Source organism: Cydia amplana, chromosome 19 (assembly GCF_948474715.1).
Source record: "Cydia amplana chromosome 19, ilCydAmpl1.1, whole genome shotgun sequence".
Classification (NCBI taxonomy): Eukaryota; Metazoa; Arthropoda; class Insecta; order Lepidoptera; family Tortricidae; genus Cydia; species Cydia amplana.
This window is the reverse complement of record NC_086087.1, coordinates 9,511,153-9,537,668: the sequence shown is the minus strand read 5'-3', so window position 1 is coordinate 9,537,668 and position 26,516 is coordinate 9,511,153. Positions and strand designations below refer to the sequence as shown.

General features: G+C 41.6%; 1 protein-coding gene across 1 annotated transcript in view; it reads right to left on the bottom strand.

The window, feature by feature from the left end:
* Window positions 1-26,191, bottom strand: part of LOC134656988 (serine/threonine-protein kinase Tao) — a 32,616-nt gene extending 6,425 nt beyond the window's left edge. The window contains exons 1-20 of the mRNA XM_063512552.1: window positions 25,940-26,191; window positions 25,493-25,578; window positions 23,452-23,594; window positions 22,881-23,110; window positions 22,156-22,273; window positions 19,939-20,202; window positions 17,860-17,982; window positions 17,059-17,299; window positions 14,985-15,121; window positions 12,154-12,233; window positions 11,001-11,272; window positions 9,392-9,504; window positions 7,342-7,512; window positions 5,824-6,035; window positions 4,840-4,990; window positions 4,153-4,265; window positions 2,537-2,663; window positions 1,241-1,342; window positions 767-901; window positions 102-260 (exon numbers count right to left, since the gene is read on the bottom strand). Of these exons, the coding sequence (XP_063368622.1) occupies window positions 102-260; window positions 767-901; window positions 1,241-1,342; window positions 2,537-2,663; window positions 4,153-4,265; window positions 4,840-4,990; window positions 5,824-6,035; window positions 7,342-7,512; window positions 9,392-9,504; window positions 11,001-11,272; window positions 12,154-12,233; window positions 14,985-15,121; window positions 17,059-17,299; window positions 17,860-17,982; window positions 19,939-20,202; window positions 22,156-22,273; window positions 22,881-23,110; window positions 23,452-23,475 (2,772 nt within the window). The 5' untranslated portion in view covers window positions 23,476-23,594; window positions 25,493-25,578; window positions 25,940-26,191. The remainder of the gene's footprint in view (window positions 1-101; window positions 261-766; window positions 902-1,240; window positions 1,343-2,536; window positions 2,664-4,152; window positions 4,266-4,839; window positions 4,991-5,823; window positions 6,036-7,341; window positions 7,513-9,391; window positions 9,505-11,000; window positions 11,273-12,153; window positions 12,234-14,984; window positions 15,122-17,058; window positions 17,300-17,859; window positions 17,983-19,938; window positions 20,203-22,155; window positions 22,274-22,880; window positions 23,111-23,451; window positions 23,595-25,492; window positions 25,579-25,939) is intronic.
* Window positions 26,192-26,516: the final 325 nt, after the last annotated feature.

The following is a 26,516-nucleotide window of genomic DNA, read 5'->3' as shown; positions in this document are numbered from 1 at the left end:
TTAGCGGCCGTAATATGACGGCACCGTTTTCGGAGGAATCCAAAGCTTTAGTAAAAACATCGTTGCCTAGCAACCATCATTATGATATAAGTATGTAGTACCTTCTGCTCTAGCAGCGCGCGGCGCACGGCGACGCGCTCCTCGAGCTCGCGGCGCTCGCGGTTGCGCTGCGCCTCGGCCTGCATCTTGCTCTTGCTCTGGTACGCCGTCAGCATGTCCAGCTCGTGCTCCAGCTGCATCTTCAGCTGCTCGCACTCCATCTGCACCGAATACAAAACGTTACCTACTAATAAATCAAACGGCACGCATTTCATGACCTTCTAAGGCCGCGGGCTGGACGCGGAATGTAGACTTGAATGAAACTGTTTTGGACGACAGCGGCTGCGCGCCGCGTGCGCGTCTAGTCCGCGGCCTAAGGCTAGTTTAGTGTCGCTAATAAGCGCCAACGATGATATAACGTCAACAGTTCAGCGCCGATCGCTGCCCCCTTGCCTGGAGTGAGCGTTTTAGTATCAAGCTGAATCGTCTCACACGAATGATAGATTCTAATAGTCCGCGCTCGATTAACATCAGTAAACGTTCTAGTATCGAGCTAAAAACGACTCGTACAGACGATCAGCGCTGATCAGGCGCGCTGACCGTTCGCGGCTGTCAATGAGTGCTACATTAAAAACTATGATGTGCTCGTTGTTGCAGACAGGCAAACTTTGAACATAAGGATTAATTTAGCTTATCAGTACTAAAAGGTATATAAACAAATGCTCACCATCTGGCTCTCGTCGAGCCGCACCGTCTGCTTCTGCAGCATCTCGCTGATGCTCTGATCGTACTGCTCGCCCAGCAGTACTAGCTTGCGCCGCTTTTCGTCCTTCAGCGACTTTATCACCTCTTTTTGTTGTTCCTGTAAATACAAAAAAAAAAATATTTTTAAGAAGCCTCTTTTACAATCAAATAATAAAAACACCCAGAACTTCGTCATTCTTGTATTAGATTCGGACCAATTGAATTGACATCACAGCGCTGAATTGTCGAAATGAAAATTTTACGAAACCATGACGTTTACAATGACAATTCCACACTTTGTCCAGTCAGTCGGTGCAAAAACTACCCACCTGTGCACTGTGTACACTCAAAGAAAAAAAGTCCGTCCCCAACCAAGTAGTGAATAACGAATAGACATAAGTCAAGCGAAAGTAAACTTTATGTCAATGTAAAAGAGATTAAATTCATCAGTACATACCTTGGCTGTCATTTGTAAAATCTGCGCCTTGAGCGCCTTGTACTGACGCGTCTGGATCTTGCACGTCTCTCGAAACTGCTTGCGAATTTGCATTTCTTTTTGCTGGTGAAACAAAAGAAAACATTTACTATATCTGCGTTTGAAAGGTCGCAACACTATGTAAACTTTAAATGAATGCTCACATGGCGCTCGAAAGTGTGGGCCTAAAAACCATAATGTGTGTTATAATCTTATAATCAGTGGTCAGTGGTGGTGGTAGTCCTGCCGGGCTAGCAAATGATTGGCGCGACAGTATCCCGGCACGAGATAGACTACCCGTCCCTCTTTAATTAACATGGTCAATAAAAGACGGGTAACCTAAAAGCCCTCTCGCCGCGATATAGACTACCCGTCGCTCGCTGCTAGGCCTACTGGCTGGTATACGTCTAGTTATATCTTTTGTACAGTCAGCTTTGTATTTGGAAAAGTTTTCTCAAGTGTCAGATACTTTTGGCGCGTTGTTTCATCCGCTACTATTGATGTTGACTAAACACATTTGCGGCCAGAATAATTTTCACTGCTTTACGTCGTTTCGACTCACTATCTGCCTGTCTATGTTGTTAGAATTGTGTAAATGGGTGGATCCACTATTTCTGTCCTGTCAGCCAAGAGACAATAGTAGCATAGTTTGTTAGAAAACATTGTACACTTTCTGACACGCTTGGCAGACGACCCTCAATGTCAATGTTTATAAGTATCACCAAAAAGCGTGTTTGGTGAATTTAAATGCATAAAAATCAGGTTTTAAAGATTGACCCAGGAGAACGTACCCATGGCAACAAGTGACAAGAAAAAAGTTAATTCACCCAAATGTTTCCTATTTCCGGAGTGTTCAGCGGCACTAAGAAAGAAGCTGAATCTGAGCAGGACAGAGCCAGATATCTTGGAAAAGCTAATTATTACTGGCCGCATGGCAAGGAAGCGTAGGGATGGACGCATGTCCACATGTTGGGCGGACAGAATAACGTTGGTGACAAACGCCACACTGCAGGCTAGCATGCACTGGGCCCAGCCGGGCTAGCACATGATTGGCGCGACAGTATCTCGCGGCGAGATAGACTACCCGTCCCTCTTTTATTAATGTTGTTAGAAAAAGACGGCTAGTCTATCTCGCCGCGAGATACTGTCGCGCCCATCATGTGCTAGGGGTGCAGGACAAAGCGGCCTGGAGAGCACTGGTGAAGACTGACCACAATCGTCACGTCCCTCAGCCATGAGGTTACGACAAGGAAGAAGAAAGAAGGTAAGTAGTGATACCTTGAGGCTCTTGGGTTGCTGCTTGAGCTGCAGCGCGTGTTTCTTGCGCAACTCGTGCTCGGCGCGCGCCATGTACTCGCGCTGGTTGGCCAGCTCGGTCGCGTGCTGGTTGCTCAGTTGCTCCTCTCTGCGGAAAAAATGTTTGTTTTCATTTCACATGTATCTAATTCTTGGGATTAGGTTGCCGAGTGGTTCCCAGCCTGTCTAAGGGAGGTATTCCACCTGTCCAATTTCTTGGTCTAATGTGTATTTGTCTCTCACATTTTGCTTAACCTCTCAGATCCCAGTGGCTCCAATAGGAGTCGGAATTGTATGGATTTGAGAGGTCCTGGGAAATGAGGGGTTAATAAGGGAATACCACCCAAAGTAGCTCTCGTATAAAACACTTAACCCTTTACCAGGCTAAGCACAGAACATATGTTAGGCTAAGGATATATCTTTCCCACATACATACGGTACTTCAAACCATAGAATTAATATGACTAGAACAACTGTCAATCTTCAAAAGTGCGACCAAAAATGAAATGCAAGTGTGTGCGTAAATTGTCTATGTGAGATCGAATATAGTGATGTCATGTTACAACATATTAATAATCTGTCGATGTTTGATTGCTTTATCGACTACTTTTTCAAATGTGTTATTTTAAACGTTAAAATTCTACGACATTATGACGTATAAATAACACTTGCACTGCGTGTACTATCAAAATCGTTGCAGACTTATCTTAATGTAACTCTTACTGTGTTGGAAAGTGAAGTTTAAATTTACCGCTAAACATGAGCACCTTCAAAAAGGTATAACAATCGTTATTATTTGAAGTCGGTTATAAAAGCTAATATCTTAATGATGTCTTGTGAAGAAATAATTACATAGCTATTAATATACCGACAAGTTATCGATACTGTCATATGAACATTTTGTCAAGCCCTAGTGTAAAGTAACAGGTTATGTTTTTACACAAAATATTTTAAATTATAGACTAATATGATAAAATATTAGCACACAAAGGAAGAAAAACTTATAATAAACTTTATAAACCGGCTTCTTACACTTTTTACGCTGTTATTTTGACAAAATATCGTTATGAAAATTTCGCTAGGAATATCATAAATCCTCTGAAATTTGTGTTTGCTTGGATTATTTGGCACTGTAACACTGAAATCCGGCACACTACAAGACGCAATCTTCACTGAATTACTTTATTTAATACTTTTCGTCCTAATCCGTGTATATTTTTCAATTTGAAAATTACTGTGATACGCTCTTGGCCGTCCGCGGCCGTCGTCAAAGTCAAAAGTGGTCACGTTTTCTCATTGGTAGTCTGACTCTTTCGCACTCATGGTATGTTCATATACGTGATGGCTTCCCTTTCGCACACTTCAGCTGTCTGTCAAGCGCGAGCGCGAAAATGACAAGTCTGTGCTTCAAACATGTGTTCTATTTTTGATTAGTAAGACTGACATTGGATTGTCATTTTTGAACTGTCAACCTGGTAAAGAGTTAAAACAGTCTGCGTTTATTTTTGAAATCAGGTCGCCAAAAGTGAATTAAGGTTTCCTTTAGGTTGAAAGTGGAAAAATGCTAAGATGAGAAGGTCTAATAAACAGCTTGTTACCTTAACGCGTGCACCCCCTTCTGCTGCCGGTACTCGAGCTCTTGCGTTTTCTCGTGATGCCGCAGCAGCATGGCGTGCGCCTGATCTAGTTGCTGTTGCCGTTTGTTCAGTTCCTGGACACCAAGTATAATGTTATGTATTAAGGTTATTCATAATTTGATGTATTCCATGAAGAATTGGGAGAATTCCTCAGCTCTTATAAGCATAATAAAAAAAACCGGCCAAGTGCGAGTCGGACTCGCGCACGGAGGGTTCCGCACCATCAACAAAAAATAGAGCAAAACAAGCAAAAAAACGGTCACCCATCCAAGTACTGACCCCGCCCGACGTTGCTTAACTTGGGTCAAAAATCACGTTTGTTGTATGGGAGCCCCACTAAAATCTTTATTTTATTCTGTTTTTAGTACTTGTTGTTATAGCGGCAACAGAAATACATCATCTGTGAAAATTTCAACTGTCTAGTCTGTCTATCACGGTTCGTGAGATACAGCCTGGTGACAGACGGACGGACGGACGGACGGACGGACAGCGGAGTCTTAGTAATAGGGTCCCGTTTTTACCCTTTGGGTACGGAACCCTAATAAAAAAAGCGGTTTTTATTTTAATCGCAAAACCAATTAATTCCACTTAAACAGTGCTATTTGGTGAAAGTATTTGTTTTGTATTGTATTGTGGTGGTGTAGGTACCTCTCGGAGCAGCTCCTGCTCCTTGTGGTGCGCGGCGAGCATGCGCCTGCGCTTGAACCGCCGCAGCTCCAGCTCCAGGTACTCGCGCTGCGACCGCACCAGCCGGGCCTCCTCCGCCGCCTCTGCTTGCTTCAGGTTATCCTTTTGCGACCTGACAACGTAAGAAAAACGTTAATTAATATCAGGCACACTTGTCAAACAACAGTATGTCAGCAAGAACTAGAGTCTGTACGGAAGTCGTATGTCAATATTTTTAAAAGAAATCAAACAATATGCAGGATTTTCTCCTATTGAGTAGTGTTTTCTAATGTGAATGTGTAGGTCTTCCAACTTTTATTTTGGGTACAACAAAAAATTTGATTAGCCGAAATGTATGAAGTAACGGTTTTTTTCCAGGATTGCCTTCCAGTCTTGCTCCTGCCGCGTTGTGATGTACTTCACTGGCTTCTTCTTGGGAAACCGAACCCTTAATCCCTTGAGACCACTTATATTTTAATCTGTCTGTAGCGTGGCATCCCGCTGCCTTTTACGCATGGCATCGTCCATACTCCCTTTTCAGCCGCTCCCTGTTAGCCTTGTCATCGAGCTTACGTTTCGCCTAACGTTCTACAATATGTTTTTAGTGGATTGGTCTCTTGAGAACACCATAAGTCCCTACTCAATCTTTGTTAATAGTAGTACTTTTAGCTATATTCCGGTCTATTTTATATATATTTATTTATTTATATGTATGTCTATTTGTATTTCGTATATGTGTATGTTTATTTAATGTGATTGTGTGTGTAAACGTAGGCTCCATAATGCTTTTGCAACACCTACCTTTTCGATTATTTCTCCGTTTCCGCTACCCAAAGGTTGTCGGAAGAGATCGCTCTTTAGCGATAAGACCGCCTGTTGTCTGCCTCTACATTTAATCAATTCTTTCCTTTTGTATCTTTTTACTGGGGTGTGCCAATAACGAGTATTCTATCTACTTGTACTTACTGTAACGTGGCGTCCCGCTGCCTCTTGGGCGTGGCGTCGTCCATGCTGAGTTCCTTTTTCCACCGCTCCTTGTTGGCCTTGTACTCGCGCTTGCGCTGCGTCTCGAACGCCTTCCGGTCCGCCTCCTGCCGCGCCGTGATGTCCTTCACCAGCTTCTTCTCCGCTACGGCGTTCTGCTTTGTCTTACGCTCGAGTTCTTGAGCGTGTTTTGTCTGTAACATGTAAACACGTTTAATGTTGAGCTTTCTGCAGTGGAGGATTTAGTCTTTGCCGCTCTAGGCCCCGGGCCATGTAGTAACTACTAGCCACCCCTAATGTCTTGCCGCCCTAGGCCCGAGCGTACTGGGCCTTAAGGCAAATCCGCCACTGGCTTTCTGATCCCGACAGAGGTATATCCAGGCTGGGACCTTGGGCTGAGCTAAATCATACATTATTGTATCAGTGAAGCGAGACTAGCAAGTGCAAGCACAAATTCACGTAACGGGCGTATACCCAAGTTGTAAATATATGTAATGGAATGGGAAATGTTAGTGCACTGATTTATATGCAGTAAATCATCATCATCTTCCTGGCGTTGTCCCGGCATTTTGCCTCGGCTCATGGGAGCCTGGGGTCCGCTTGGCAACTAACCCCAGTAATTGGCGTGGGCACTAGTTTTACGAAAGCGACTGCCATCTGACCTTCCAACCCAGAGGATAAACTAGACCCGTATTGGGATTAGTCCGGTTTCCTCACGATGTTTTCCTTCACCGAAAAGCGACTGGTAAATATGAAATGATATTTCGTACATAAGTTCCGAAAAACTCATTGGTACGAGCCGGGGTTCGAACCCGCGACCTCCGGATTGCAAGTCGCACGCTCTTACCGCTAGGCCACCAGCGCCAGTAAATCATGATGCAGATAAAACAACGTAAAAGGTCTGAAGTCATTTTCTTAATCATTAAAGTGTGCCGCGTAAATTGGATTTAATAACATTTTCAGATTGTTTAAGCGTTCGTTAGAGTCACTAGAGTCCTAAACGGTCCTAGTATATAGGGAGGTCAACGCCCCCGCAGTAGTACCCACCTGCAGCCGCTCCAGGTCGCGGCTCAGCTGCTGCAGCAGCGCGTCGTACTCGCGGTCGAGCTGCGCCTTGTGCGCGTCCACGTCGGCCTTGTTAGAGTCACTACTGAAACGGTGCTAGTATAGAGGGAGCGAGGTGAACGGGCGCACCCACCTGCAGCCGCTCCAGGTCGCGGCTCAGCTGCTGCAGCAGCGCGTCGTACTCGCGGTAGAGCTGCGCCTTGTGCGCGTCCACGTCGGCCTTGTTAGAGTCACTACTGAAACGGTGCTAGTATAGAGGGAGCGAGGTGAACGGGCGCACCCACCTGCAGCCGCTCCAGGTCGCGGCTCAGCTGCTGCAGCAGCGCGTCGTACTCGCGGTCGAGCTGCGCCTTGTGCGCGTCCACGTCGGCCTTGTTAGAGTCACTACTGAAACGGTGCTAGTATAGAGGGAGCGAGGTGAACGGGCGCACCCACCTGCAGCCGCTCCAGGTCGCGGCTCAGCTGCTGCAGCAGCGCGTCGTACTCGCGGTCGAGCTGCGCCTTGTGCGCATCCACGTCGGCCTTGCAGCGCTCCTCTAACTTGAGAAGAGCCGCCTGGTGCTCGCGCCGCATTCGCTTGTAGCCAGACATTTGCTCGTGCATCTCCTGAGGAACAAATGAGCATTTCATTTCAAAACTTTATTTTAACGGTTACGGGAGATACATATGGTTCACTTCGTGTCTGCCTAGCACATCCGGCCAGTACTGGTTCTGTATGAAATCCTCAAAATCTTTCCACAGAATAAGGTGATATAGAACCGGTATCTGAAGATGCCTTAACTCTACTGCAATGTCTTAAAAAAACAAATCAATCTATGTGGTGTTCCATGCCTAAAGGATCCTTGTGCTCCATCTACATAAAGACCCTTCTCGGATGAAACACCCCAAATAACTCTATTAAAAATCTAATTCCTTTATAAAATTTTGTAGATTAGTCTTATGCAGCAGTTCCGATTACTTTTTAATAGTGTCCGACCGAAACATGTTTTTTTGCCGAAACCGAAACCGAAACCGAATGTTCGGCTTCGGCTCTAGTTTCGGCCGAAACCGAAACCGAAACCGAAACTTTTGTAGACTTGTTAAAATCGTTGAAAAATGTCATAAAACCGCTTTTACACACATATTATGGGGCTGTCAACACCCAATGTCCTTGAAATTGATGTTACTTAAGCAGTTTTTTATGAAAATTACTAGAGTTAGACCAAGATAATTCTGCAACGATTTTGATAAGTTGATAACACACGCAGTGCAAGTGTTATTTTAAACGTCAAAACTTTTATGAAATTATGACGTATAAATAACATTTGCACTAGTTGCACTGCGTATGCTATCAAAATCATTGCAGAATTTTCTTGGTCTAACTCTATTCATTCACCAGTCAAGCTAACATGTAGACACAGGGTCAACTAAAAACGCGAGCGCAGCGAGCGCGAAATTTTTTGTTAACAATATCGCAAGGCCGGGTACCGATCTTCACCTGGGCCGAAAAGTCCGAAGTGCCCCATTGAGGCGAACTTTTATGCGAAGTCAAAGCCGTGCTTAAGGCTTCAGGATAAGTAGTTGAGCACAGACTCCAACCAATGTCCATTGTATTCAAAAGCGAGACCGCAGGCCGAGCATGGCGCAGCGAGGCCAAAGGCTAAGCTGAAGTAGAGGATATGTGGAATACAAACCAATGGTAAATTGAGGTAAAAAGTGAGGCTAGTTTTCTTATTATTATCTTGCCCAAGGCCCAGTAACATGCGACAGTGCTATCTCATTCACTTATAGGTATTGACAGCCTGTTAAGACTGCGTCAACCGTCCAGTGGCGCCCTCATTAGTGGAATTGTGTTTTATAATAAACCAATTAATGTCTGTACCTAATATACATGAATCAGTATATGTAGGTATTAATATTGTTGTCCTACTTATTCCCCAACTTTTGGTCTTTGTCCGAAGTACCATTTCGTAAGTTTCGGCCCGGCCGAAAGGTTCGGCCGTTTTTTGGCCGAAACCGAAACTACAGCCGAAACATGATTTTTTGGCCGAAACTGGCCGAAACCGAACCTTCGGTCGGACACTACTTTTTAATTTTGTTCCCACTGGGACTAAACTAACTAACCCCCAATACCCTACCTAATCCCCCAATTTAAAATGGTTCTAGCAATCAATGCATATACATACTAGTAAAGGCAAATAAATTTAAAGCACCACGTCTATTACCCCCATGGATAGTATAGTCCCACACACAAGACATCCTCCAGACTGAGCATAGTAGCGCTACCCCCTCTGCCACAAATATACGGTAGTTTTACTCAATTTTCGAGTCAAAGTGTCTTTGTGTGACGTCCGTGTCTTTGAACGGACCAATCACGGCACGGGACTCGCTCACCTCGTCCCCCCGCACCCCAGTATTTTTGGCAGCATCGGTTTCATGAAATAATTGCTCTAAACTCCGTCTAGAGGATTCCTAGTCTATGTATAGTCCAGACATATAGTTGTACCTGGTTGTGTTCCTTCTGCTGTTTGGTGACGATGCTGGTGGTGCGTATCGTGGCGAAGTTGTTAGCGCCATGCTCCGACACGAGCGACAGCGTGGCCGACACGTTGTTGCTCACTGGAACATCGCACAATGACATATGACTCTTTATTGACATTATAGGCGGCGGTAAACAGGACATACAATAAAGATAAACAAATTGTTTATATTATATCCGGCCGGTCAATCTGACACCGGAATTAGCGATTTAAGGGTGACGCTGGTCGATCATCGAAACAGTGCGTTAAATTTATATTCATATTAACGTTATAGACATTGGTCATCCTAATAAATAATCTAATCGACACCAGAAATACAGTTAAGCTTTGGTTTCCTCCGAAAGCGGTGCCGTCATATAGCGGCCGTCTCCATACAAATACTACGACATCCATATTTGGCCGTATTATTTAGTATGGAGACGGCCGCTATATGACGGCACCGCTATCCTAGGAAAACCGATCTTTACAGGCACGTCTAGTACCAACCATCTCCCTTTACTCTGTGGTTTCCGTTGTAATTACTTCATATGTCGACAAAGTTATACAAATTATGAATTAAAAATAAGGCGCTAGTGAACACGGGAAAACGTCACGAGTGCACCAAACACGCTTTGCTGTGTCGTCACGAGTAAATCAGTTTTAGGAAAATATGACAGTTTTGCATCAACATTGAGAACAAAACAAATTGTAAATGATTTTTGATGAGGAAATATATTCCACGATGACATCACATCACATGAATATGTGCATTTGCAAAGTGTTCCACGCTGTGTAAATCGCAACATTTAAAATTATAAAAGTTACCTGCTCGCATAAGTATTTTATGTATAATGTGCCACACCCGGCATAATAAATTGTAGCAATGAATTTATAAACATTGAATATAATGAATTTTAGTACCTACGCTAGTAACTGATCCGTACTGATAGGTATTCTCAGTTGTTGATGTTACAATCAATGATGTAGCTTATTATATCAGAAAAGTTGACAATCAAAACACCTTGAAACAATGCTGCATTTGAATATACGTATAAAATCGTTGACACTATGTTTGTTTATAAGAGTACTAACCTAACAGCAACCCCCTTAGCTGGTCATCGGTGGACCTTAAGCTTTGGTTTCCTCCGATAGCGGTGCCGTCATATAGCGGCCGTCTCCATACTAAATAATACGGCTAAATATGGATGTCGTAGTATTTGTATGGAGACGGCCGCTATATGACGGCACCGCTATCGGAGGAAACCAAAGCTTTATTTGCAATAAGGATTACTAATTGGCTACTTTCCTACTAGTCAAATCAGCTTCTTTTTTAGAACTGTCAAAACTGTAGAATTTATATGACTTTTTATATTTCAATCCAATTTATTAAATAGAAATAGTATTTGAAAATAACTGCTATCTATGTTTTTCTAATAATTATCTGGTGCTTTATTTCGTGCACGGTGTGAAATAATTTATTTTAAGTAGAGGAAAGTACCCAATTATCAGGTAACACTTTGGACAATGGTAGGAACCAGCGGCAAATGTACTAGTGTGTTTTAGTTGTCAACTTACAAGATATGATTTCGTACATACCTCTATTGGCCTGCCGACGCTGCGTGTTCCTGTTGTCGTCGCTATCCTGCTGTGAGGACCACGTGGACGGCGCGTTGACGTACTCGCGGTATTCCGCCTGCCTCTCCCGCTCCCTCTCCCTCTCTCGCTCCCGCTGCGCCTCACGAATGGCCTCCCTATTCGCGTAGTCATCGCCGTAGTCGTCGCACAAAGAGTCGCGGTTGGCGAACTCTCGCAGCGCGTCCCTGTTAACGTAGTCATCGTTGGGCGGCGGCAGAGGGCTCTCGCTCTCTCTGCGTAGGAAACAGCAACATGAGTTAAACCAGCGCTTGCGTCTGAAAGGTAAGGTGGCGATCTAGTGCGGGAGGTGCGCTGGGTGAAAGCGGGTGCGGGATGATGAAGCCTACTTGCTCGCTAAATTTATAAGAAGAATATTCTAACTGGAAGGAAAAGTTCGTTTACTAATATACAAAGATTCAATTATCGAAATCTTGAATCGGCAAGTCGATCATATGAGACTTGCGCGAACTTTAGAGATAAAATATTGCTAAAGACAGTTTTGTGCTATTCTACATGTGCTATAATAACATGCAACATTTAAGGCGAGCGAAGAATTAAGCAATAAATAAACTTGAAAACCCACCCGCTACTTATAAATTTATCAATGTTATGTTAAAGTAAATTGGATACTGTGTTTATCGAAAAAGATTTACCATCAAAAACCTTTCATTTAAATCAGCGGTCGGCAAGCTTTTAGCGGCCAAGGGCCACATAGTAGTAAACGAAGTTGACGCAGGCCGTACTTTGATAATATTTATCACTTTATCAGACATTGTTGTTTGTCAATATTACATACAAAATAGCCAGGGATGCTCGTGGTCCGCAAGTGACAGGTTCACGGGCCGCAGGTTGCCGACCGCTGATTTAAATGAATGACTTTTCTTTTAAGACAAAGTTTCAATAAATTGCCAGTTCCTTTTCCCTTGATTACCGTTAGTCCAATTAATGACGTTTCTTTGTCAAAACAAAGCACCGCTACCGAATGACGTAATATCTGACAGGAAACTTGGTCCTACGCGTCCATCGTCTTATAAATTAGTAAGTAGCAGCGAGTCATCAAACACGTAATGAAATGTCGTATAATAATGTATAATTGCATAATGGCTCAACATACCTCGTAGAATGGGAGGAGTGCTGGTGGTTGAGATGCTGGTACTGCGGCTGCTGCTGGTTGTGGTGGTTTGCGTTTATTTGCTGTAACAATCGTTAACAATTAAATTGATGTAAGTATATAGCGATTTGAAGTTACGATCATTAAATATGTTAATCAAATATTAAAGGTCTAAACCTGGAAAATGTTATAAAACAAATTCAATATAATCTCGTTTTGTTCAATATAATCTCCTGGGTATCCGCTCAGGTGATTTTAATGGATATCATGAAAATAAGTCAATAATGGTCGCCAAACTTTTTGACTCGTAGAACCACAGACTGTCTCACTACTTTTTGTGGAATTTGGCTCTCCCGCTTCCACTCTGCGGGCCAAAACTATGAGCAGAAACCGACCCGCGAGCCGTAGTTAGAAACCTCTGAGTTACAAGATCGAATACAAACGTTACTGACATTAACATACGAAAAAGACGACGATTTGATCATATTTCAAGTGTTATCCGATTCGTTTTTGTAGGCAGGTCTGCAATGTTCCTTCCAAATTAGTACATTTCACAACATTTCCCACTGTTCTGTACAATGGCATTGCATAGAAACCAAATCGTCCATGGAATTTACACAACACAGCAAACTAGCCGCCAACACTTGCGAAGAGTCAATTATGAACTGAATTATATAAAACATTTAAAGTTTATCCTTAAGTGAAACACAATTTCGATAAAGTCAATGGTAATATTGGTCATAACACGCACATAACGGTAAGAATATAAAATTGTACTTGTTAGAACTTGTTTAGACAAGTTGTAAGGCATAACGCAGTTTTGATGACGAAAATTTGTCTGGGACGACGCGCTTACTTTATACGCATGGAGGATGTAGGTGTAGGTATTTAAAAAATGTAATTAAATAATTATATACGGTGCGTGAGTAGCGGCCGAGGTGGTTTATTAGTCTGACCCAGAGTGGTCCTAATGATTTCAGGTTTACTGGTTTATACATGAGTCATGACTCGCGATCGTGCGATAATAAGTGCTAACCTGACATCATGCATGACATTTGGTGCTCATTTACAAGATAAAACATGGTTTTTCGTTTTCAATTATTTTAAAATCAACGTAAACTCATTTAAATGAGGTTTGTTCATTGAGACGTCATCGTCTTCGTTTCGTATCTAATCTAATACCTTTAAACGAGCAATGCATGTTTATTTATTTATTTATTTATTCGCTAGGTGCACGACTGGTGCTGCCCTCATTTTGGCAGACTTTCTACGTTAAATCTTATGGAGTAAAATTAGTTCAAGCGGCTGCCGCTAGTACTAATATCAGACATTCCATAAGATTACCTGTGTTTGTGACGATCAGCGCCACTTCCCCCTCCACCGACTGCGCACCTTTCCAATACGTATATTTAATTATGCCGTTTCCGAGATCCCTGAAATATATATTTCAGGGATCTCGGCTCTAACGATTTTATTTGCTGTATGGGGGTTTTCAGGGGCGATAAATCGATCTAGCTAGGTCTAATCTCTGGGAAAACGCGCATTTTAGAGTTTTTATATGTTTTCTGAGCAAAGCTCGGTCTCCCAGATATTAGTAACAAATAGTTACGATATTTCATAAAGAGTAGCTAATTTGACTAGTTTGTTGAGTATGAGTGCCCTATTGTGAAATAAGTACTAAAATCAACACTTAGCTGATGATCGGTCGACGTCATGCCTTTGCAACAAGGTAGGGACACAATACTGTGTAAGATAGTAGTAAGCAGCAATAATTGCTAAGCGGGCGAAGTGTTCAAAATGATCTTGATGCGACTTTATTGTTAAGAGAATGAGAGCGCGTCAAGGTAATTTTGAACACCTCGCCCGCTTCGCAACTATTGCTGCTGACTGTACAAACAGGAACACTCCTAACTGTACTTGGGTGGACCTTATTACAAAAGGCATAAGGTCAACCGATAGTCAGTGTGTGCGATGGTTGGTACCATAGACTAGGAATCCTCTAGACGGAGTTTAGAGCAATTCTTTCATGAAACCGATGCTGCCAAAAATACTGGGGTGCGGGGGGCGAGGTGAGCGAGTCCCGTGCCGTGATTGGCCCGTTCAAAGACACGGACGTCACACAAAGACACTTTGACTCGAAAATGGAGTAAAACTACCGTATATTTGTGGCAGAGGGGGTAGCGCTACTATGCTCAGTCTGGAGCATAGACTAGGAATCCTCTAGACGGAGTTTAGAGCAATTATTTCATGAAACCGATGCTGTCAATAATACGGGGGTGCGGGGGGACGAGGTGAGCGAATCCCGTGCCGTGATTGGTCCGATCAAAGACACGGACCAATCACGGCACGGGATGCTGACACTTTGACTCGAAGATGGAGTAAAACTACCGTATACAGTGTGTGGCCTACAACACGGGCGAAAAATTAAAACGTAGATTCTACTCCTCAAACAAGACAATGTTTGTTTAGCGACTTTTAAAAATAACTTGTGGTTTGTATTTTAAAACACTTTAAAATTTATTCGAACACGCAATGTATTACGAAATTGACTATGCCTGTACGGTGACAAGACTGACGGGCAATGTCAATTAGACGGAATTTAAAGTACATTGAAAATATTATTTAGTTTGTTTGAAAAAGGGACAATTTTAAGACTACATAATTTCAAAAAGTTGTAGAACAAAAGTTTGAGGAGTAGAATCTACGTTTTAATTATTCGCCCGTGTTGTAGGCCACACACTGTATAGTGGCAGACGGGGTAGCGTTACTGTGCTCAGTCTAGAGGATGTCTTGTCTGTGGTCTGGGGGATGTCTTGTCTATGGTAGGTACTGACCGGGCGGGGCCGGCGGCGCAGGCTGCCGGAGGACGAGGACTGGCTGGAGGCGCCCGCGGCGCTGTGCTCGGAGGTCGCCGAGTTGGACTTGGAGCTGTCGCCGCCTGAACGCTCCTCGGCCGTTTCTTCGCTGTCACCTGCGGTGAAACAACTATAGGTGAACCAGGATCTATTGAGGGTGCGCCATTTTACGGAAATTTGTTGGTACTAATTTCTAGCAATGGCAACAATTACCCTCTATGATAGTTGTCAATATTGACAATGTAAACATTGCTTTGTCTAGTTTCGTGTGAATTATTATTAGACTGCAATAATCATGCCGAAAGTTTTAGATTTTATAGAGAAAAAAGTTGTAAATAGTCTATATAGTTATTTATTGGAAAAAAAAAACGTGCGGGAGAGAAATTTCTTCCATTAGAAAACATAACGAAATTAGCATCTGAATTGACGGGTAAGTTTCAAACTTATGGATAAATGTCACTATAGTCAGGTCGTCACGATTTGGTTGATGTCTTGTAATCATTTGATTTGTGTATTAGGTGTATCGCATGCATCGGTATCACGGATTGCTAGCGAAGGGCGTAAGGGCGTAATTAAACGACCAAACCTAAAAAAAAAGAAACCAAAAAAAGAAAATTGACTTTACGCTATTCATTTTATCTAAATCGAATCAGCCATTTAAGCGTAAAAACCGAAGAAATATCCAAACATCAAACTTCGCACTTATTAAAGTTGTCGGAATAAAACAAAAATCATCTGCCAATTTCCATTGTCCCCACTATACAAATTGTTGCTATATAAAATTCAAAACGAGCGCCCTCTTGACAATACTCCCAAAGTTCTGGTTTACCTATAATTAGGTAACAGTTTAATTACCCCTTTTGGTATAGTCAAGTGTAAAAAATATGGGCGCATACAACTTACTCAAAAATATGTACAATAGTTCTTAATTCGCTGATATAGGAGCTGAGGGACATATTTATGAGTATGATGATGAGTGCACCCATATTTTTGCACACGAGTACCCCTTTGATATATATCCCATTGGGCGGTATTTTCGTAAATACTAACGACAAAAATTCCAGATTCGCTGTGAGACATGTCTATTGTATTTGGACAAACACAACGGCCGTCATTTAATTTTGTGATAGTACTGATAGCTTTTATATAAAAGAAAGATGTAACACAAATATACTTATGGATAAATAATGGCACATGTGTAGCCGATGTGGCATTTTCCTACTAATTAGAAACTTAGTACTCACCAATAGCACTCTCGTTGTGACGATCCACCATCAATATCTTCTTCATTTTCCTATAGTTCAAGTTGTCCAGGTCGCGCACGGCCGCCTTCGTCCTCTGGATCAGATCGACCAGCGCGTTGGTCGACCAGTGCCTTGTGATGTGGGGGTGCTGGAGCAGCTTCATTGATGAAGGTAACACTTTACTACTAAATAAAGTGGACTCACCGATAGCGCTCTCATTGTCACCATCGACCATCAATATCTTCTTCATTTTCCTATAGTTCAAGTTGTCCAGGTCGCGCACGGCCGCCTTCGTCCTCTGGATCAGATCGACCAGCGCGTTGGTCGACCGGTGCCTTGTGATGTGGGCGTGTTGCAGCTTCATTGAGGAAGGTAACACTTTACTACTAAATAAAGTGGACTCACCGATAGCGCTCTCATTGTCACCATCGACCATCAATATCTTCTTCATCTTCCTATAGTTCAAGTTGTCCAGGTCGCGTACGGCCGCCTTCGTCCTGTGGATCAGGTCGACCAGCGCGTTGGTCGACCGGTGCCTCGTGATGTGGGAGTGCTGGGGCAGCTTCATTGATGAAGGTAACATTTACTACTAAATAAAGTGGACTCACCGATAGCGCTCTCATTGTCACCATCGACCATCAATATCTTCTTCATCTTCCTATAGTTCAAGTTGTCCAGGTCGCGCACGGCCGCCTTCGTCCTCTGGATGAGGTCGACCAGCGCGTTGGTCGACCGGTGCCTTGTGATGTGGGCGTGTTGCAGCTTCATTGAGGAAGGTAACACTTTACTACTAAATAAAGTGGACTCACCGATAGCGCTCTCATTGTCACCATCGACCATCAATATCTTCTTCATCTTCCTATAGTTCAAGTTGTCCAGGTCGCGCACGGCCGCCTTCGTCCTCTGGATCAGGTCGACCAGCGCGTTGGTCGACCGGTGCCTCGTGATGTGGGGGTGCTGGAGCAGCTTCATTGAAGAAGGTCGGTCTTGAGGGTTCTTTTGGAGGCACGCTTCGACGAAGTATCGAAACGTGTCCGACCATTCTGGAGCCTGAAAAAATTGGATAGTGAGATGTCTTATACCCGGAAGCCACTACCATACCACTTTTAAGTGTCTTTTTATTGCTTGAGAATAGCTTCATTGAATAAAGTTTATTTGGGCCACAGTAAGTGGTTAGCATTTGACGTAAAAGTATTTTGTAAAAATACGTAAATATAATAAAAATGCTAATAAAATATCCTTTTCAAACCAAGAAACACGTGTAATTGGGAATTAAAAGATTTAAACGCAGCCTGTTGCGGTTTTCCTCTTGATTAATTATTATTTACGCTTATCAATAAAGTGATAAGTAATAATAAGATCGTATCTTTGTAATTTTATTAATATAAAATTGGCACTTATATTCAAGACTAATCTAATATTAGTGGATTTTGATGGAATTGCACTTTGTTTGAATGAAGATTCGTAGCCCCTTGGTATGAGACTTGAAAACTACAGACTTAAAGCGTTTATTTAAATGTAGTAAGAATTGTTTTCAACCTTAACTTATGACCGAATTTTGATAGAACCTTGCTTGTATAGTATTATTACAAAAATACAATTGATCAAACCTGTAATGTGGGAGAGTCGTTCTGCGCGATATGGTAGAGGGCAGACATGGCGTTCATGTTGAAGTAGGGGGGCTTCCGCTCCGCCAGCTCGATACACGTGATGCCGAGCGACCACACGTCCACCTGGTACAACATATAGTTGGTCAAGCAAATATTGTCAGTAGAAAAAGGCAGCAAATTTGAAAAATCGCGGGTTAGCAACACTAGGTTCAATTGTTCGAAAATCGCGTGTCATTTATATCTTATACAGATGAGATATAATGACCTGTTTTGTTTACATTTCATCGGTGTTCGATGTACATTGCTGCATTTGTTCGTTTCCTAGGGATACCACACTTTAGTTTGCTCTACATTACTACTGACATATCCAGCTTGATAGACTATAGCAACTTCAATTCGTGTACGGTAAACTATTTATGATTTATTTTTGTCAGTCGTTTTAATTTACTTTGGGAGTCTGCATGTGAAATCGAATATAAGTTCTAGCACCGTCTAAATAATAGTACTTTGCAGAAAGCAAAAGGCGGAAGCCGTGTTTGGAGAAGAGCTGAGAACACGATTCCAATCAGACACACCCCAAAAATGCTACTATGAATTTTATTTAAACACAAACCGGAAGTTTGGGGACAGAGAAAGTCCCGCTTAATAATAAAGCGGCAAAATTTTAGTTTGCAAAAAAAAAAACAGGAAAATTATACAATGGGATTGCTAACAAGTGTGTAATTGATTAGCTAAATAAAAGGTTCCCCTGGGAATACCCTCAGTCTATCGGATAATGCATGAGTCAACGCGAAGCTTCTCTCTAATGCCAGGAAAATGGCATGAATTTCTTGTAATCAATCATATTAGAGGCGGAGCAAAACCCACTAATGGTACAACCACACTGGGTTGTTCGCCGTATGAAAACAATGTCTGTTGTCTGGCTTCGATTCGACAACATTAGGTGAAGAACCCACTGTTGTTGTACCCTCACATTCACTCTCTCAATAATATAATTATACAATGAAATACTGAAAAAGATGAGCCAACAGTTAATAGATAGACCAACAAATTATTCGTATGAATATATGTATACTTGCAGTTCCCGGAAAGGACATTTTCCTGTTTTGTTTTATACTCGCGGTGCCCAATTCCGCCAGATGATCATTCCCATTCCCGACTCGAAAATTTGATGAATAAAGGTCGGCCAGTGGCCGTTCTCTGTGAGTGGAATGTTTCCAGCCTTGACATCTAACTCACCTTTCCATCATATTGTCCCTCGTCCATCGCCAATATGACCTCCGGGGCCATCCAGTACGGCGTCCCCACGAAACTGCTCGCCGGGCACTTGATGCGTGCCGTTCTCTGTGAGCAAAATGTTTGTAGCCTTGACATCTAACTCACCTTTCCATCATACTGTCCCTCGTCCATCGCCAATATGACCTCCGGGGCCATCCAGTACGGCGTCCCCACGAAACTGCTCGCCGGGCACTTGATGCGTGCCGTTCTGAGCAAAATGTTTGTAGCCTTGACATCTAACTCACCTTTCCATCACACTGTCCCTTCCACCGCCAATATGACCTCCGGGGCCATCCAGTACGGCGTCCCCACGAAACTGCTCGCCGGGCACTTGATGCGTGCCGTTCTGAGCAAAATGTTTGTAGCCTAGACATCTAACTCACCTTTCCATCATACTGCCCCTCGTCCATCGCCAATATGACCTCCGGGGCCATCCAGTACGGCGTCCCCACGAAACTGCTCGCCGGGCACTTGATGCGTGCCGTTCTGAGCAAAATGTTTGTAGCCTTGACATCTAACTCACCTTTCCATCACACTGTCCCTTCCACCGCCAATATGACCTCCGGGGCCATCCAGTACGGCGTCCCCACGAAACTGCTCGCCGGGCACTTGATGCGTGCCGTTCTGAGCAAAATGTTTGTAGCCTAGACATCTAACTCACCTTTCCATCATACTGCCCCTCGTCCATCGCCAATATGACCTCCGGGGCCATCCAGTACGGCGTCCCCACGAAACTGCTCGCCGGGCACTTGATGCGTGCCGTTCTGAGCAAAATGTTTGTAGCCTAGACATCTAACTCACCTTTCCATCATACTGCCCCTCGTCCATCGCCAATATGACCTCCGGGGCCATCCAGTACGGCGTCCCCACAAAACTGTTCGCCGGGCACTTGATGCTCGCACTCCCAAAGTCGGCCAGTTTGACAGTCCCATTCTCCGTGAGCAGGATGTTGCCAGCCTTGATGTCGCGGTGGATACGGCCCAGGCTGTGCAGGTAGGAGAGCCCGCATACGACGCCCTCGCATATTGCTGCGATTTCTTCTTCACGCAGGGGACGCTTGTGGACCTGAGTGGAGAAGACGTGAAATTAGGAAAGAAATGAAACCAATTTAATCTTATCGCATTACTTTATGCGGTGTAATAATGAAATAATGTCAACTCAAGTAGCATGATTATCACTATTTATTTACTGAACTTTTTCCGTATAATGTTCGTGATTTAGAACCTCAAGCGTACAGCTACAGAGTTCTTTCTAATCCTAGAAATATTACTTTATTGAAGATGCTAAATGAGACCAAATTATTGGAATAGTTTGAATATCCATATTAGAATAAGCATTTTTTTTATACCACATCGGTGGCAAACAAGCATACGGGCCGCCTGATGGTAAGCAGTCACCGTAGCCTATGGACGCCTGCAACTCCAGAGGTGTTACATGCGCGTTGCCGTTATCAAAAACCTGTACACTCCTTTTTTGAAGAACCCCATACTGTAGACCCCCGGGAAAACCTCTTAAACCGCACAGTACGGTACGCATGCTGACAGAGCCCTAAAAACTACGACCAAAGCAACAAATTACTGAAACTATTTGCCACTTTTGGTTGACCATTTATGGAAGTCAAATGCATACATTGCTCGAGATACCTATCGTACACAGCGCAACTTGATAATCGATATCGCTTATAATCATACCTATTCTCAGCGATAACATATTTCTATGTAAATGAGTACTCGAAAGCTCAAGACTGCGAAATGTTTAAATTGTAATACAGTATCAATTTCTCGGAAATCGTGAGGTCATACTTTTGGGATATATTTATTAGCCTTTGTATCTGTCATACGATGAATGATGACTGATAGCATTTAGCGTAATTGCTAAGGACTCGCATGCGTCATGGCATGAAAAAAAAAAAAACGACAACAACGAGCTATCTTGATCTCGGACACTATTTGTGAATGAGTGTGAATTCTATAGCTAAATAACACGTAGATAAAAGAGCATGTAGGTATAACTTTACTAGTTTACTTTAGTCATCCTTGTCTGGAGATAAATAAATTCTGGTGAGGAGTCACCGGCATTGAAGTTTCGTCGGTTAGACGCACTTTAGACAAAGAGGGGCAATTTATTTTAAACATTGTTCTGTCTATATCTATAGTACTTCGAATACATGGTCAAACAAGTTTAGATTTGCATTAGAACAAATTAAATCATTTTCAGAAAATATTTTAATTTGTTTTTATTTCAAGTAGACACACTACTATATAAATTATAAACTTTAAATAAATGTCATATACTGGCACAGGCACCTGCCGCGATAGCAGAGGACGCTGGTTCGATTCCAGCCTGGGGCACTGGAGGCCTTGGTCACTTTTTCTTAGTATATGACATTTATTTAAAGTTTATAAGTTTAGATTTCTTATTTATTTTAAATTTCTTGTTATTGACCCACTGTGAGAAATCCCAACTCTAACCTCTTTAGCAGATACCTACTGAAATGAAACAATTGTGTAGATCAACGTTAAATCTGGCGGCGGCAGCTGTCATACCGTAGAGAGCTGTCATACTTTTAAGCAAATTTTAACGAACAACACGGTTCAACCTTAATACTTACATAATTAAAGACGTCAAAACTGCTGAAAACAATTATCTAATTGGAGGACAATGCAGAAAAAAGGACAAAAGAACAAAATCTAATCTCATGCTTAAAACCCTATATTGTTTCATTGCCAGCTAAGGCCTACTGTCCATGGAAGCGTAGCTGCATACCGCTTCGTGGACAGAGTTGTGCGGTTTTGTATGTAGGCTGCAAGCAAGCGTACACCAAGCGTACAATGACGAATACGCGTCTATGCAGCTACGCTTCCGTGGACAGTAGGCCTAATGGTCTCTTTACCCTTAATTCCCAGGGGCCTAATTTGCCTGCCAAAACCCGACCTTATGTTTTAAACATAGAATTGAATCTTGATTCTCTTTGCTGACCCGATATCGCGTCGATAGAAAGTGAAGGTTGGAACTTACTTCGATAATGTCGGAGGCCGAACCGACACAGTACTCCATGACCAGCCACGCCGTGTGCTCCCGTTTGTAGCACCCTTTGTATTCTATGGTGTTAGGGTGTTCCAATTGTTTCAAGAACCTGCAAGAACATTTTTTAAAATATGGTATAGAAACCTGCATTAACTGCTTAGAATTTTTCATCGAGCGTGCTCGTGTCGCTGCCGGTACAAGTTACACGAAGTCTTTGTCTTATTTATCAGACTGCGGCGAAATGAGCTGGATATTGTATGTCTTATACAAATATTAGTCTACAGTTAAAAGGTTATTTTAGCAGTCCCAAAAATTATGGCCCAGACGCCAGACTCAGGGAGTACATTGCACACATTTTACCGACTTAGGCAAAAGACTCGAATAATAAAAAAAATTGTCGTGTCAGCGAACGGTCTCATAGCGAAGAGTCTCGACAAACATCTAGAGAGGCTCTCGCTGGGTGGTTGGATCAAGGGTCAGATGCAGAAGGCGGTAATTTTGGACACGGCGCGTATGTCGCGCAGGTTGGGCCCTGCCCTGCTGCCGGCGGCATTCTAGGTTAGGTTTTTTATAATGTGTGTATTTTTATATGGTTATGTATATTTTTGTAATGTTTTGTAAGTGTTTTGGTATTGTACTTTTATACTCACATTGTAAAACCCTAACCTAAGACCCAAATGAAATAAAGAAAAAACAATATAATTATGTGTGCTCACTTTATCTCTTTCAATATGTCCTGCCATTTCTCCTCACTCTGCTTCCCCAAGTATGACATCTTCTTGATAGCAACAATCTCCTTCGTGAGATTGCAGCGAGCATAATACACCGCCCCGAAAGATCCATGGCCGATCTCCCGGAGATCCTCAAAGATCTTCTCCGGGTCATGTTTGCTGAACAACTCGGCAATGTCTGGGTCCTTGAGGCTGCCAGGACGTGGCATCTTTATCTGAAATAATATACATGTGATAATATATGGTTTTTAAGCTTAGTACTACTACTATCTACTGGATAATTACTATTTAGGACAGCAGTACCTTGGCGCTAAAACTGACTAACTGTTTAAATTCGGCGAATTGTAGTATCAAGGAAATCCCCTCGAAGTTTTACTTTGTATATATTTTTTGTTTTACTGTCAACCAATTTTAAAAATACTTGACTAATTAACATACTGTTAGTTTAGAATATTCAAACAATACAAGGAACATTTTAACATAGTAAAAATTTCAAACGCAAATCAGTTTTTGCTGCAAGAGGACAATATTATTTTTAAATTGTTAGTAGGTATACCTCTGTGTTATTGCAAGAAGCCATTTCTATGTTTCCCTTATTATATCAGCAGACTCTTATTTTATATCTGTACATGTTTATGCATATATATTTAGCTGAGGCAGCCTTCCCCAACCAACAACCATCTGTTACCATAGTTGACTCTACAAAAACCACATTATTTATTAAAACGAGAAACTTAATTATTATAATAATCTTTATTAAATGGGTTCTGATGGCAAATGAAGGAATAAAAATGGAAATGATTTGATTTCATAGTGATTGAATCATCTAATAAATGACAGACAAATATATATTATGTTTATAGTACCTACTTTTGCATTTTTTTGCAATGAGGCATATCTTTGACATAGAGTATATGCATGACATCCTAATGGCAATGGATCTATTTTATAAACACTGGCAGATTATCTTCAAGTCTACACAGAAGACAAAAGGAAACTATAGCTACTTATTTAGCTATTTTGTGAATTTCATCTAGTGATTCACTACAGTATTGCTAAGCTTTGTAGCAGTCACATGTGGTCTCAGAATGGTGTATGGTATGGTGCTAATGACATTACTTGCTAATAATATGTACAAATAATACTTCAGCTAAAACTTTTATTTATATTTTTGTGTATTCATGACACAACAACAAAATTAATAAATGTGTGACGTGAAACCACATAGGTAATATAGGTATAACTCGTTTTTTTCCATTAGAAAAAAGGTAAACAATCTTGATGCGTCTTTTTATAGAAAAAACTTTTAAAAAAGTCACAGGACATACTTTATTTATTTTCAACTTTATTGCACATCAATAAAAGGTACAAATGGCGGACTTGATGCCTCGTGGCATTCTCTACCAGTCAACCATAGGGCTGAACAATACAATAATAATAAAATAGGTTTCAATAAAAAGACATGTCAAGATTGTTTACACTTTTTTCTAATGCTTAATAAACGAGGTATAGGTATCAAAAAATTCAAAAACATAATGATATCTAATATTAATTTTAGGGTGAATGAGTGATGCTCAAAATTGAATGTGAAGACATTAATAATTTCATAAATGTGTGAATATTTTTTTAGGTATATTGGAATTTTTTGGAAATGGTATACCTGTTATGGTTATTATTTTTATCATTTAGCACAGTCAATAAGGCATGATTCACTTTCACATTTATAAATATACCTACTTATCAGATGTTAGATTGTGTTATTCATAGTAACAAGTAACAATAAAAGGTAGGAGTATTTATGATGGAGATTTAATTCAATTGTTGCCTTGGTACCAAATTGGAAAAAAATAATGGTTTAGGTAAAAATGAAACCAATACAAATTAAATACCAGTTGCAGTATAGAGTATAGACTTAAATAGACAATGAACCAGGAAAAATAAATTTAAATACCTATCATAATCAGACAACAAAGTAAATAATATTTATACACTGAAAATCTATAAAGATTTTCTTATAAGATGTTTCTTCAAACACGAGCACACATAACAATTGCTCTATAATTATACACCATTGGAGCAACCTTGAATTCCAATTATTCTGTAATTGATCATTATTCCTTGATCAGTGATGTCCCATGATAAGTGCAATTTGTCTCATTATGTGTTTTAAATGGATTGTTTGCAAACATTTACAGTAATGGATATCTATTCTTGATTTCTAGTGTGATAAAATTATTTACCTATTTTTGTGGTGATATCATTTTTACTGTATACTTTGTGAATTGTACAACAATCAATATATGTATACTTGTTATTAGATGTTAAGAAATCTTCTTTTTAACAGCCTTACTGTCAGTTTCAAGGTTATTATGTATCAAAATGAGATAGATTCAAATTAATCTCCATTCATTTATTAAGGACTGAAATCTGTAACTTTTGAATATGTTAATTAGTTATTATACTTACTAAAATATTAGTTAGAAAAAGTCAAATAGAAATCTATTTCTTTCGTAAATAACTCGTGAACCAATGGTGTTTGTGTGGTATGTAGGCATATTATGGGCAGATAAAATCTGAGTAATAAGGTAAGCACATACTGCTCGCGCCAGCTGAGAGCCGGCAGCGTCCGTCAGTTAATTAGAGCACTCCCGCCGCCCCGGGCCATCCTCCGAGCTGCCGCTATCTGCAACAGTAGGAAACGGCAGCGATAACACCAACCAGCCACGCCGAGTCTACTATACGAACCCCACCCCCAACAAAAACATTTGCCGCATTGCTCCACACTGCCGCCTACACACGATCCCGCACTCTCGCATATGCTAACTACGAAACACCCGTAATTTAATTATGTGAACCTTAAGAACGTCGCCGCAACCCACCTCGGCGTATCCACAAATTTCGGACCTTCGTCACCCGTCACTGCACTTGATCACAAACTTACGCCCCCGTGGACGCCTTTCACACTCACTTTTATCAATAATTATCAGTTGCACCCTCCTGCAGAGGGTGAAAATTAGTATTATTGCGAAATACTTGGCACTTACTTAGAAAATTTCGCCTCAAAATGGCGTTGGGGTATCGTGCGCAATGATAGTTTTTTGTTTCATATGGCACTCTCTTTATGGTTTTCCATTACTCTCTGGATTCACTTTGTAATCATTGAGTCACTTTTTATTTATCTTACGCTTGAAATTAAGGCGCTTTGTCGATATTTTGTGAAAATTATTTACAACTTTCCCGTTCAACTCAACTTCAACTTTCTGAAATAAATTAAAAGCGCCCTCTACCTATGATCGCAATAAACATTTGCTAATTGAAGTTGCTAGTGTGAAAAATGACATAGACAACACCAAAAATAAAACCCATACTTGGCAACGACTTGGCATGAACTTGGCAATATAAAGAAAACGTTTTTTTATGTAATGGCAACTTTGGTTGACAGTTGTTTTTTTTTGGGAAATTGAATTTTATATTTTATCTGTTTCCGAGTAGCCGCACCGAGTGCACGGCGCCGGGTTTTTGGATTTCTACATTGCGATACTTTGATTCATGCAAGTATATCACTATTTGTTGATAAATCTTATCTTCGAGTTCTCTTCATACAATAATTATCTACGTGCT